The 12337-nt window shown below is 42.7% G+C and overlaps 1 protein-coding gene across 1 annotated transcript in view; it reads right to left on the minus strand.

Moving 5' to 3' along the window:
* SDK1 (sidekick cell adhesion molecule 1) overlaps positions 1–12337 on the minus strand; it is an 824383-nt gene that overhangs the window by 542375 nt on the left and 269671 nt on the right. Inside the window, exon 4 of the mRNA XM_036826800.1 lies at positions 139–298. Within this exon, the coding sequence (XP_036682695.1) occupies positions 139–298 (160 nt within the window). The remainder of the gene's footprint in view (positions 1–138; positions 299–12337) is intronic.

Consider the following 12337-nt stretch of genomic DNA (forward strand, 5'->3'; position numbering starts at 1 on the left):
CAAATCTATGCCTTTAATCCTTAACGCATGACAAATTAAATCCAATATTTCCCCCCCGCTTGCGCTATTATGGCCAAGAGGCAAATATTCTAAACACAACAAGCTGAAACAGAATCTTATTTTCGAGCAATCAATTACTTATATTCGCTGGTGTAGGTGGTGAGCTCACTGTCATCGTGCATCCACTTGAATTCCAAGGGCCAGCTCCCTTCAGCGAGGCAAGTGAGAACGAGGCGGTTCCCCTCCAGGTGCAGCTGTGGAAGGCCCGGCTCTGTTTTAAAATATGGCACAACGTCATCTGAAATATGAAAGAAAAAAGAGAGAGGAAAAAAACTGAATGAAGTGCACATGAAAATGTCATTCATCCAATTAATCAATCACTTATTTAAACAGACCTAATTTTAAAAAGCAGAAATGATGGCTATTTGGCCCAATTAAGTAGCAAATTATCCTTGACCCCCTAGAAACCTGCAATACCCTAGACAACATTTCAAAAGGCTGAATGCTCTATGACAGCACCATGTGAAAGCACCTGACAAGTTCATCCAAGTTATTTCCATTTGTGATTAATACTTACTTATCGCATACTGGGCAATCTCTGCTGATGCAAGCCTTGGTTTTAACTAGGCATTATATTCTTAAAGTAACAATCAAGGGTATATACCTTGGCTCTAAAAGAAAAATATAACCTTCACTTAGTTAAAAAAAAAAAAAAGGTAACTAGGATAAGCAAGATTAACATACACATGTAAACGACATGAATCACAATGCAGCTTTCATCTCACACACACACTGCCTCTCTCGGTGACATCCAGGGGGCTATCGCACTGGAAACCCTGTGTATTCACACAGTGGAACAGCTTGCAGCAACGGGAACGAACCAACTATTGCTACACACAACACCACGGATGGATCTCACAGACAGACGTATGTGTAGTGAGAGAAACCAGACAGGAAAAAATTACAGCATATGCTTCCATGCAAAAGTTCAGAAAAGTTCAAAACCAGGCGAAACTAGTCTGGTGTTAGAGGTCAGTCAGGGTGAGCGTTGTTACCTCTGGGGGATGGGGATGGGGGCGGGTGTGTGACAGGGCAGCTTGTGGAGAGCACATCAAGATCCATTTCTCAATATGGTTACACGGGGCCATTCACTTTGTGAAAAATTCATAGAAAATCATTCTGTATCTGACTTGTGCAATTTTTGTATGATGCTTCCTTAATTTTTAAAAAGTATATGAACATAGGAGACACTTCCAATTCTAGCTCTATCATTTTTCTAATAAAATCCCCAGGGCACACCCGCATAAACCGGTCTGTCTATCCTTCAGGCCTCCTACCCTCTCCACTCAGGAATAAACACTCCAGCACACTCTGCTTTTCACTCTTAAGCCAGGCTAAGCCCTTTCTCCCTGGTGGGGGGGGGGGGGGGTTGCCTATGCTCCTCCCCCATCCTGGGCGCTCCTCCCCAGCCCCCTGCAAGCTGATGCATTCCCATCCTTCAGGTTCACCAAGCTCCTCCCACCAACACGCCCTAACAAACCGTGACTCATACCCAGCGGATTCCCATGCACGATCTCAATCACTTCTGAATTTCTAAACCAAGGCCAGGAACAAAGTAGATACTGAATAAATATTCATTCAATGAATAAATATAATAATAACAAAATTAACAGTAATAGCTAGTGTTCACTGAGTATCTACTATGCCAGAAACTGTTCCAAGTGCTTTATATGTATTACTTGATTTAATTTTCACGAAAGCCCTACAAAATAGATGCCATTATTATACCCATTTTACAAATGGGTAAAGAGAGGCATAGGGAAACTAACTTGTTCAAGGCCACCGAGACAGTATGTGGTACAATCATGATTTAAACCCCAGATAATCTGTTCCAGAATCCAGATATCCTATATGACTCTAAATGTCACAGGTTTCTCAATAGAGAAATTTTCTTCTCAAGAATCCCTATCTTAATGGGACTTCCCTGGTGGTCCAGTGGTTAAGACTTCACGCTCCCAATGCAGGTGTCCGGGTTCGATCCCTAGTCAGGGAACTAGATCCTGTATGCGGCAATGAAGATCTCACATGAAGCAACGAAGATCCCATGTGTCGCAACTAAGACCCAGCACAGAAGGAATGAATGAATGAATAAAAGAATCCTTGGGCTTCCCTGGTGGCGCAGTGGTTGAGAATCTGCCTGCCAATGCAGGGGTCACGGGTTCGAGCCCTGGTCTGGGAAGATCCCACATGCCACGGAGCAACTGGGCCCGTGAGCCACAACTACTGAGCCTGCACGTCTGGAGCCTGTGCTCCGCAACAAGAGAGGCCGCGATAGTGAGAGGCCCGCGCACTGCGATGAAGAGTGGCCCCCGCTCGCCGCAACTAGAGAAAGCCCTTGCACAGAAACGAAGACCCAGCACAGCCAAAAATAAATAAATCAATAAATAAAAATTAAAAAAAAAAAAAAAGAATCCTTATCTTAACTTCAAATTTTTGATAAATTTGTAGAATTACTAAACTGGACTTTTAAATTATGTATTTTTCAAATTAATCAAACAGCATATTAACAGTGCCAAAATTGAGACTATGTTTTTACATTAAATTGTACGTATAGCTGGTTTCTTCTGTACTGAATATATAGAATTTAAATATAGAGTTTATTTTGCCATTGTGCTGATCACTGTATTCCATAATTGGTAATATTGGTAATACAATGTTACCAGTCTCTTACTAGTATTTATCCAAATAAATAAATGTTAAATTGTATCTGTGAGTGTAGTAAGAGCCTATAATAAGGAGATTTAACCACCTCAATGAGATGCCGGGCAGGAGCTGAGAGCTAAAAGATCAGTAGTTGTCAATACTCCAACAATACCACGTGCAAAGGCCCTGTGGTGGTAGCAAACATGGCGAATAACCTTGGAAAGCACAAAAGACTGAAACACAAGCAGTTCTGTAGGTTCAGAGAGAATGACTGGAAGCAGGGCCTCGCAGGCAAGGCAAACACAAGTCTTCTTTCCACATCATCCCTGTGTGATTTTCAATGGTGCCCACTTCACATTCAAAAGCGTTCTTCTCATGTGAATGATAAATTATATGACCACCTTATTTCTAGGCCTTGGTCAAAAGTACTGTCAGTATAATTATGATGATGATTAGCTATTATTATAAAAGGACGGCAGAAAGGCTTTGAAGGGGCTATGTAGTTAAACGCTCATTTTGGCTGCAACATGGAGAAGGAATTAAGAGGGGCCAGAGTAGTGGGAATAGACCAGTTAGGAGGTCACTGCAGTAACCCAAGAAAATGCTCTGAAAGGTGACAGTGGGTTGGGTCAAGGTAAGAGTAGTGACCGTGGTGGTGGAGACAGAGAGAAAAGGATGGCTCTAAAACAAGATCTAGGGGGCAAAAAAGACTTAATGATGGACCGAATACGGGGGTAAAGGACTGAGAGGTTCAAGAAGGATTCTTAGATCTCTGACATGCACAACTTTCTGTTCGAGAAACACACCTTGATTCTGTAATCAGCATGGGGAATACAGCAAGAGTAAGACATAGTTTCTGTCCCTTTAGAGGTTAGAGTCTAAGTCTGGCACAGGAATAGAAACGGTAAAGTGTCAGGTGCGGTGACCCCAACCCTATCGCAAAGGCAGGAAGTAGTCACCCCCTGTCCTGCCCCAAAAGTTCCAAACGCTTCTGCCACACGTCACCTACTCTAAGTTACAACTGAAGTGAATTCCTCGATTTTGATTGTCAACTGTGTGTCCAATTTCCCTTTTTGCTATGTGCTAAAATCACGCACTCTCATGACCCAAGCAGTCTAATAAAGCTGAACTGTGATGGATACGGCTTTGACACCTTGGGACTGACTGAGCTACTGGCTTTATTAATGCCCTGCCATTTGCACTGTATTCAACAACAGAAAAAGAAATGCCTTCATATGGCTCCAGTGTCCTACAAGAGTGAGTCACTATAAAAATAGATCTTTTTGAAAGAAAAAGGCTTCAAGATAGATGCTTAAGAATTTGAATTCGGTTTTACAGTTAACAGAGCATCACCGATTTAATACATGATGGTTCTGAATGTAAATAATACCATAATAATTCAATTTTTCCTAGAATTCATAGTTTACTAAACATGCCTATACCGTGTACAAGTTATGCTGGGTATTGTGATCTAGTAGGAAAAAATATTTTCAAAAAAAGTAGTTTCATAGGGCTGGCAAGCCAATACCTTGCCATAGTGTAGAGTCACGGTTGGCACTGACTCTGATGTTCATTATAGGAAGGAGGGAGGTAACTATGTCAATGTTCTGGAATGCTAAGGGTCTAAGTTAAAATTACTGCCACAAGTATTTTAACATAGATTAGCCAGTGTGCAGAATAACATAGTTAGCTCTCTGAGCCCAGAACTATTTACCACTGAAATATACAGAGTAGATCATGAAATTAAAAGGGCTTAAAGGTAGCAAAACATAAAAGCTCTGGGGAGAGAAAGAGAAACAGAAGGAATAGTATTCAGGTCTGCACAGACCCCTACAAAAGCATGTGATCTTTATATATCTTAAATGGAACAGAAAAGAGTTTGAAAAGATCCATAAAGACAAAAATGATTGAGGTAACTCTGAGATAAGATTATGAGACTCTGACTTGGGGACATGTCAGTGGTCCACCTGATGCTCTTTGAGGTGTATGTGTGTGTGGTTTTCCCAAATAATAACTAATAGGAAAAATGAGCAGAGATTAAGTATGCTTCTGTATTCTTATAATGAACATTCATAGAACCCTGAATGAACTACTAAGAAAAACTGTGAAACTTCCATTTTCACATACAATTAAATAGAACATAAATCATTTATGAAAGAATGAGTCTCGTCTGTCTGGATAATACAGATTTAAGGTCCATCCAAAGGAGAGGAATGGACTTCATGTTTTCTCAAGACAACATCATAATTTTATGATGTATAAGTCACTTCCCTAAATGGATTTTTAAGGTTTTCAGATATAGTGTAAATGGACTTAACTTTACCTGTCCAATATGAAGATAGTCTTCTGCTCATCCAGAAAGGAACCATGACCCATTTGCCACAGGAAAAGTCATTTCCACGGGGAAGCCAGAGGACAAGATGTTCTGAAGCAGGACCACGCCCTGGGGTTCCAGGCTTTCCTACCATGAGGAAGAGTGGCCTTGCCATGTGTTTCAATTATCTGCTCCCAGTGGAATATGGAGGATTTATTACCAGATACTCCTTCATGGCAGAATGGATAGGAATCAACTAGTCGGTGCCAGGAAAGTCAAACTTCAAGCGATTCTGGCGAGGCTGCCAATGAGAGAACTTCAGCCATGACAGTCGATAACTGCAATCTGTTCCGTAACTTCCCCTCCATTTTAAAGTGATAACGAGTAAAGAAATAATAATAATCACTTCCACTTAGTAGAAGAATCAACCTACCACAAACAAGGGGGGGTCTAAAGCAGAGGAGCCCCACATGTTCTGGTGACAGTAAGATTTATTAAGCAATCATCATCGGCGCCGTCAGTCAGGTGAGGGTCCAGCGGGCAGGATTAGGAGTCACAGCACGTGGGGCGCAGTCAGCTGGAGCAGGGCCCTGTGTTACTGAACTCTGCTTTCTTGACAACTGAATCTCCCAGGGCAACTAATCTTTTGGTTTGAACCACTAATCTTCCCTTCAAAACTTCTTTTATATCAAATTCAAACATTTTCATGCCCCAAGCTTATGAATTTACCACTAGCAGAAAGTTTAATTTTTCAAACCCCAGTGAAAAACAAAAGCACAGGGCATAATGCATCATTTGTGAACAGCTATTCTGAAAAATATGGGTAGAAGATTCTTTGCTGGTAAATACAGTCATTCAAATTTCAGCTGCCGGCAGGTCATAATGTACACCCATCGAAGCCAGGAATTTAATCTCACAGTATGTTGTGCTTTTTTCATAATAGTAGTGTTAATCTTTTTAAAACAACTGTTGTGCATTGTAAATGTATTTCTGAGGTAAAATTTAAATGTGTGATTAGATATGTTCTCTTATAGTTAAATATGCAAATATGGAAAGGTCTCACTACAATGCAGAAAGATGATCCTAGAAGATAACAGTCTCAGGACAAAGTCCTCTACGTGCTTTAGGACAAGCCGTTTCAACCTGCACTTCCTGTGACCACCTAATGTAAACCCTTCGGTGGTTAAGCTGAAATGAAGAAGGAAAGGAGGAGACAGAGGAGGAAGAGGAAGAGACGGTGGCTCTATCATCCCAGCTAATTCTCAAGCTTCATTCTTCTAGCTTATCAGAAATATTTGTAAATATTTTCCAGTGCTAGACTGTCAAATATAGTAGGATGTACCATCACATTTTGGGGCTAAAAAAGTTAGCCAACTTCTCTGTATGCTACTTCATACATTTCTACTACTGCCTTGTAAAATGAATGAGAATCAGACATTTCAGGGCTAAAGGTAGCTACAACTGAACAAATACATACAGGCCCGATTTCAAGCATCATAACCTACTGCGGTGACCACGAGGCCCAGGGACCGGGTGCTCTGCAGTTCCCGCTCTCTCTTAAGCACTTCCGACGGGGAAGGACAGGAGGCCGGGGTGTACGCCCGGTTTCCACTGCGCTGCAGCACCTCTGAGCAACAAGCAGCCGGACCCTCACCCCTTCCCAGCTGGCGGAGCTTCGCACCGAAGAGGAGGCACAAGCCTGAGGCCCACGGTGGCTCCTGCCCCACATCACCAAGGTTCACCATCCTCCCTCAAGCACCTGCTGAGCGTCTCCTGGCTGCTCTGCGGATACAGCTCGTCCCTGCCCTGAGGAGTCACAGCCCAGGGAGCAAGGGGCTAGTCAACGAGCCGAGGGCAATACAGGAGGTGAGAGCACAGAGGCAGGAAGCCATTGCCTGAGAGGGCCCTTGATGAGGTTCAGGACCGAAGACCTCCCCGGCTGAGGGTCCGCATATCAGCCAGGACAGAAGCGGAAGGGGCGCCAGTGCCCAGAGCAACCTGACAGCCTCGGGCTTCACAGGGGCTGAGGCCCCAAGGCCGTACGGAACCACGAGGGCTCAGGTACCTCTGCGTGCTGCTGCAGCTACACAGTGGCTTCCCAAGGTTTCTGAAGGCTTGTTAAGGAACTGTCTCATCCCTTATGACAACTGAGAATTGTTTTAGATAAATGCACTCCTCCATCCCAACTCAGGAGGGAACTTTTATGAGTCATTTGTTTGTTTGCGCCTGGGCCCGGCTGTGAAAGGCGAGCAGCGCTGCAGGCCGTCCTCGCACGCCTGGAGGGGCCTCTGCGGATGAGGAACGGCCTGGTGGAGTGGCAGCGGCGACTAAGCTTGCTTACGGACAGAGTTTGGGAAGCCAGGGGACAGGACACCTGAGTACCCTGTGAGAGGAAGGAGAAGACTAACTGTTCATCCCTCTTCCAAGTGTCTGTCCCACTGTCCTCTGGGGGCACCGTAATTAGAGGGAGAAAGAAGATCAAACCATGCACCGCATATTCCTAGATCTCATGGTAAAGTCATCATTTTCTATTCAAAAGTTCATCTAGAAAGTGTGGGAAAGTAGCTGGTCTGCAGTGTTCTCTTGGTATTTGGATCTGTGTGTGTGAAAAGAGGAAAGCAAGAGGGGTCCCTAAGATTTCCACTAACAGTACTGTGAACAGCTTGCCAATGCGTTTAGTCAGGGGGAAGTCAAACTGATTATCTCTGTTTTCTCTAAAATCAATGTGAATTAACAGCATATTTAAGGGAACTCATGGGGTGAAACTACCCTTCCAATATTTTCCCCTAAGAAACCATTCAAGCTTTCAGTGAGATTAATCTACAGTGAAGCTGATGGTAGAAACATAAATGGTTGTATTTATGTACTGGTTTGATCCTGCACTGTGCTAATCTATTTCAGCATATAAATTAATAATAAGAGGCAGTGGAATAAAAGCAATTCCCCTATTTCTCCAGACTGCAATAAGCTTCCAGCTCTCCAATATTTTATTTCAAAGTACAATCACACTGAATCGTCATTTCTATGGTTTGCCGTTAAAAAGTATGACCAACCAAAATAAGGAGAAGAGTTATCAGAAGTAACCAACATTTTTCTTGAATATGGTACAATATTTCTCTCAAATATTCTTTCAAATAACCCTGAAACTCCAACTCAGGTTAAATAAAAGGCCAAAAGGTCCAAGAAAAGAAACTCAGATGAGATTTATCTTTCCCTGATTAATGCAGACTGCTGAGTTTGTCACATGTGTACTGACATAAAAACTGAGACTCAAAAGATACCTAAATGGTGAAGGTTTAATTTTAGACCAGGAAAATTACATGGGAAAATAACTTCTTAAGAATATCTAAATGCAAATAGATAAGGCCTATTGATTTCAGCGAAGTTACAAACCATAAAGGTTTCTCAAAGAGAAGCACTCGTACATCACAGCAGCTTAGAGCAAGGGCTCAGGAGCCAGACTGCCTAGGCTCAAACCCCAGCTCTACCCTGACCAGCTCTGTGAGCTTGGGTAACTCAACCGCCTACGCTTGAGTTTCCTAATCAACAAAATAATGAAATTATCTCAAAAAGTTTCATTAAAACAAATGCACTGATAATGAATATGAAAGCCACAAAGTGGGAGAAAATATTCTGGTTACATGTATCTTGAAAAGATTTGAAGTCAGATTATATAAAGAATGCCTACTACTCAATGATAAGACAAAGAAAACAAACAAAATGAGCAAAAGACTTGAACATGCACTTCACAAAGGAAGAAATACCAACAGCTAACAAGCACACAGGAAAGTGCTAATATCATCTGACATTAGGGACTATAATGGCTAAATTGAAAAAGACAGACAACACTGAATGTGGGCAAATATGTGTTGCAACTGCAACCATCCTCCTCCATCACCGGTAAGGGTGTAAAAATAGTACAGCCACCTGAGAATAAGGTTTGGCAATTTCTTATAAAATTAAACACCTACTCAATGACCCAGAAATTCCAGGCCTAGATATTTCTTTGAGAGAAAAGAAAGCAAATGTCTACGCAAATAATTTTACATGAATAGTCACAGTGGCATTAATTATAATACCCTGAACTGAAAACAACAGAGATGACATCAATAAAAATGAACTGATGAACTCAACACCGTGGAGGAATTTCGCAGACATTAGGCTGGGTGAAAGAAACTTTGCCCATATTATGTGATTCCCTTTATGTGAAATTTAACACAGGCAAACCTAATCTATGTGAAAAGAAATCAGAAAAATGGTTGCCTGCAGGGATAGAGATTGACTGGAATGGACATGAAGAAATTTGATGGAGTGACAGAAATGTTCCATTTCCAGACCGAGGTGGTAGTTGCATGAGTTTATACAGTTGTCAAAACTCACTGAATTGTACACTTAACATCTGTGAATTTCGCAGTTTACAAATTTTACCTCAACCAAAAGTCCTTAAGGCATACATGTGCCCACTGTCTCAGAAACAGAGACACTCCTTTGTCAGTCACGGCCTCCAGCTGCTTTAGATCAATTACTGGCGTCTACCCGCATGGTCACTGGCACTTTAAGACACACTCTCCTCTACTATTATGCTAATAAGATTGCCCATGTGGGGCTTCCCTGGTGGCGCAGTGGTTGAGAATCTGCCTGCCAATGCAGGCGACACAGGTTTGAGCCCTGGTCTGGGAAGATCCCACATGCCGCGGAGCAGCTGGGCCCGTGAGCCACAATTACTGAGCCTGCGCTCTAGAGCCCGCGAGCCACAACTGCTGAGCCTGCACGTCTGGAGCCTGTGCTCCGCAAGAAGAGAGGCCGCGGTAGTGAGAGACCCGCGCACCGCGATGAAGAGTGGCCCCCGCTTGCCGCAACTAGAGAAAGCCCTCGCACAGAAACGAAGACCCAACACAGCCAAAAATAAAATAAATAAATAAAATAAATTTAAAAAAAAAAAAAAAAAAAAAAAAAAAAAAAAAGATTGCCCATGTGTTACTGAACTTTTGATTCTATTGCCATTTAACTCTTCAGGTGTATCTTATCTCCCAGTCAGATGGATGAGTCAACAAGATTATAGTTCTATTTCTACTACTAGGACTACTACCTACCAATTATTGAGTATTTACTGCATACCAAGGAAGACATGTTTTAATAAATAATACCTCAGGTATTCCCACAACAACCCCAACAGATAAGTGGATTTTATGGCCTTAAATTACCTGAACGAAGCTGTTAAAGTAGCATGTTTAGGAAATAACAATAATAGCTATTTGTGCTAAGCATGTTAAGTACTATTATTTTCACTGCTTTACAGATGAGGAAACTGAGGCACAGAAGGGGCAAGGATGTGCCCAAGGTACACAGCTGGGAAGTGGCAGAGGCAGGGCTTGTGCCCAGGGAACTTCATGCAAAGTTTGTGTTCTCACCCACTCTGCCTTACAGTCTCCTAAAAAGAGCCAGTTTCTGTCTGTGGGTGTCAGCAGTGGTCAGTGCGCAGAAGGAGGGGGAGGGAAACTGGAGGGGACACAGGAGAGGACAACAAGAGAAGGATGGAAGGACAGTTGGCTTAAGTTTGGACATACATTCTTGAAAACCAGAAGGATCTCCCCTGTAGACAGGGGGACCTCTTTGCAAGAAGATCTTGGGCAAGGCTGATGGATTCAATTTGAGAATAAGAAGGAAAACCATCATGAGAAGGTGTCTTCAAAGTTTTCTTCAAAATAATCATGTTCTAAACAAGCAGAATTATGAAAAAATGAGCTGAGTACTTTCAGAGCCTCCAAGGTCCCTGAGTAAACAAAGCAAGATTCAAGGAAAGGGGCAGCAGACCCATGGCCATTGCCCACTGGGAACACGTGCCATTCCCAGACCTGAAGGGCAAAAGAAGGGAGGCATGGCCTGGTGGAGACGGTCTACACTGTCCCCGGGTCCTCTACACTCAACAGGGAGGCCCAGGGGCAATGGCTGTCAGGTAGAAATAACTGAAGGCAAATGCCCCTTTCAAAAGCCCTGAGGTGCTGAGAAAAAAGCATTACTACACAAGCGTGTTCTTAATGTCAAGAAATAAGCCTTAAGATGAGTAAGACTTCTCAAAATAGTACCTAGACCCTAGCCTGCTGTCACAGATGCTGAATCAACTAAACTACCCTCCCCAACAGTAAGACCGAGGTAGGACTCTCTACTGCAGCCTCACAAAGTTCCAGCTGCAACACTGCTTTCCAGCAATGTTTTACAGACGAGTTCTCTCTCCCTAGGTGCCTGTCTCAACTCCCCAACTGCCTGTGGACGGAAGGCGGGCAGGAGGGAACAGACTCTAGATTGCTCACCCCCACTGGCTACTTTTCACCTTCACCCCAAGGATATTGATAAGCAATGAGTTAAAAACCCCGTGCCAAACCAGCTAGTGTTTCAAAGTACACAGTAAGCAGATGCTTTCAAACTGCCAGATAAAACATCTAAATGGTGGCAACCTAAGCTGTTTCTAGAGGTGCGATTTAGCCAAGTTCTTCTTTGTCTAAAGCAGTGACATTTACCTAACAGGGCTTCCACAGCGGGAGTCCCCAAGCTCCACCAGCCTGCTATGCATTACAGGATGGCATGGAAAGGAGTGTCTGGTAGCAGTTCAGAAAGGAAACAGAATACCAAGATCAGTAAACAGAGGATAAAATCCAGCTTAGGAAAAAATACATAACCTTCACTGGGCAGAATTCATCAGCAGCAGTATACAAACAGCATCATGAAAATGGCGCAAGAATGACCAGGAGGTAGAGAGAAAGAAAAGGAGAGTAAGTGGAGTTATAATTATCTGGACTATTAACAGCCTTAAAATAGAAGGCAGTTTCTCAGATTTGCAAAGCTTGAACCTTGAACGCTCCTCCTCATTTTGCAAGGATTCTGTTATTCTCAAATGTTTGCATGTAAGGGGGAGGGGAGGGGGGGATGGCAATTATACTTAAAATGGCATGTAATCTTTTTACAACAGATAGCTGACATTTTATAGTGAGACATCATTTTGATTTCAAACTGTTGGGTGATTCTTATAATGACTTGAGGAGCTCTAAGGAAATAAAGTATCAGCAGGTGGTCAGTCAAATACTAAGTTCCTCACTCCACAGGCAGTAATCAGGTTGAAATACTTCCTCCATTACTTCCAAAAATAGAGCAGATAGTGATACACAGGCCTTCCCAGTTTCAAAACTATAATTTCCACAAATGGTAAAAATACACTCACTTGTTTCTATATGAAACCATCAATAGACTTGTTTGTAATCTGTGTCAGGGCATCTAAGAAAAATAGCTTTGGGGGGAAATTCATTTAAATCGTTGCCTCTCAAA

This window comes from Balaenoptera musculus, chromosome 15 (assembly GCF_009873245.2).
Source record: "Balaenoptera musculus isolate JJ_BM4_2016_0621 chromosome 15, mBalMus1.pri.v3, whole genome shotgun sequence".
Classification (NCBI taxonomy): domain Eukaryota; kingdom Metazoa; phylum Chordata; class Mammalia; order Artiodactyla; family Balaenopteridae; genus Balaenoptera; species Balaenoptera musculus.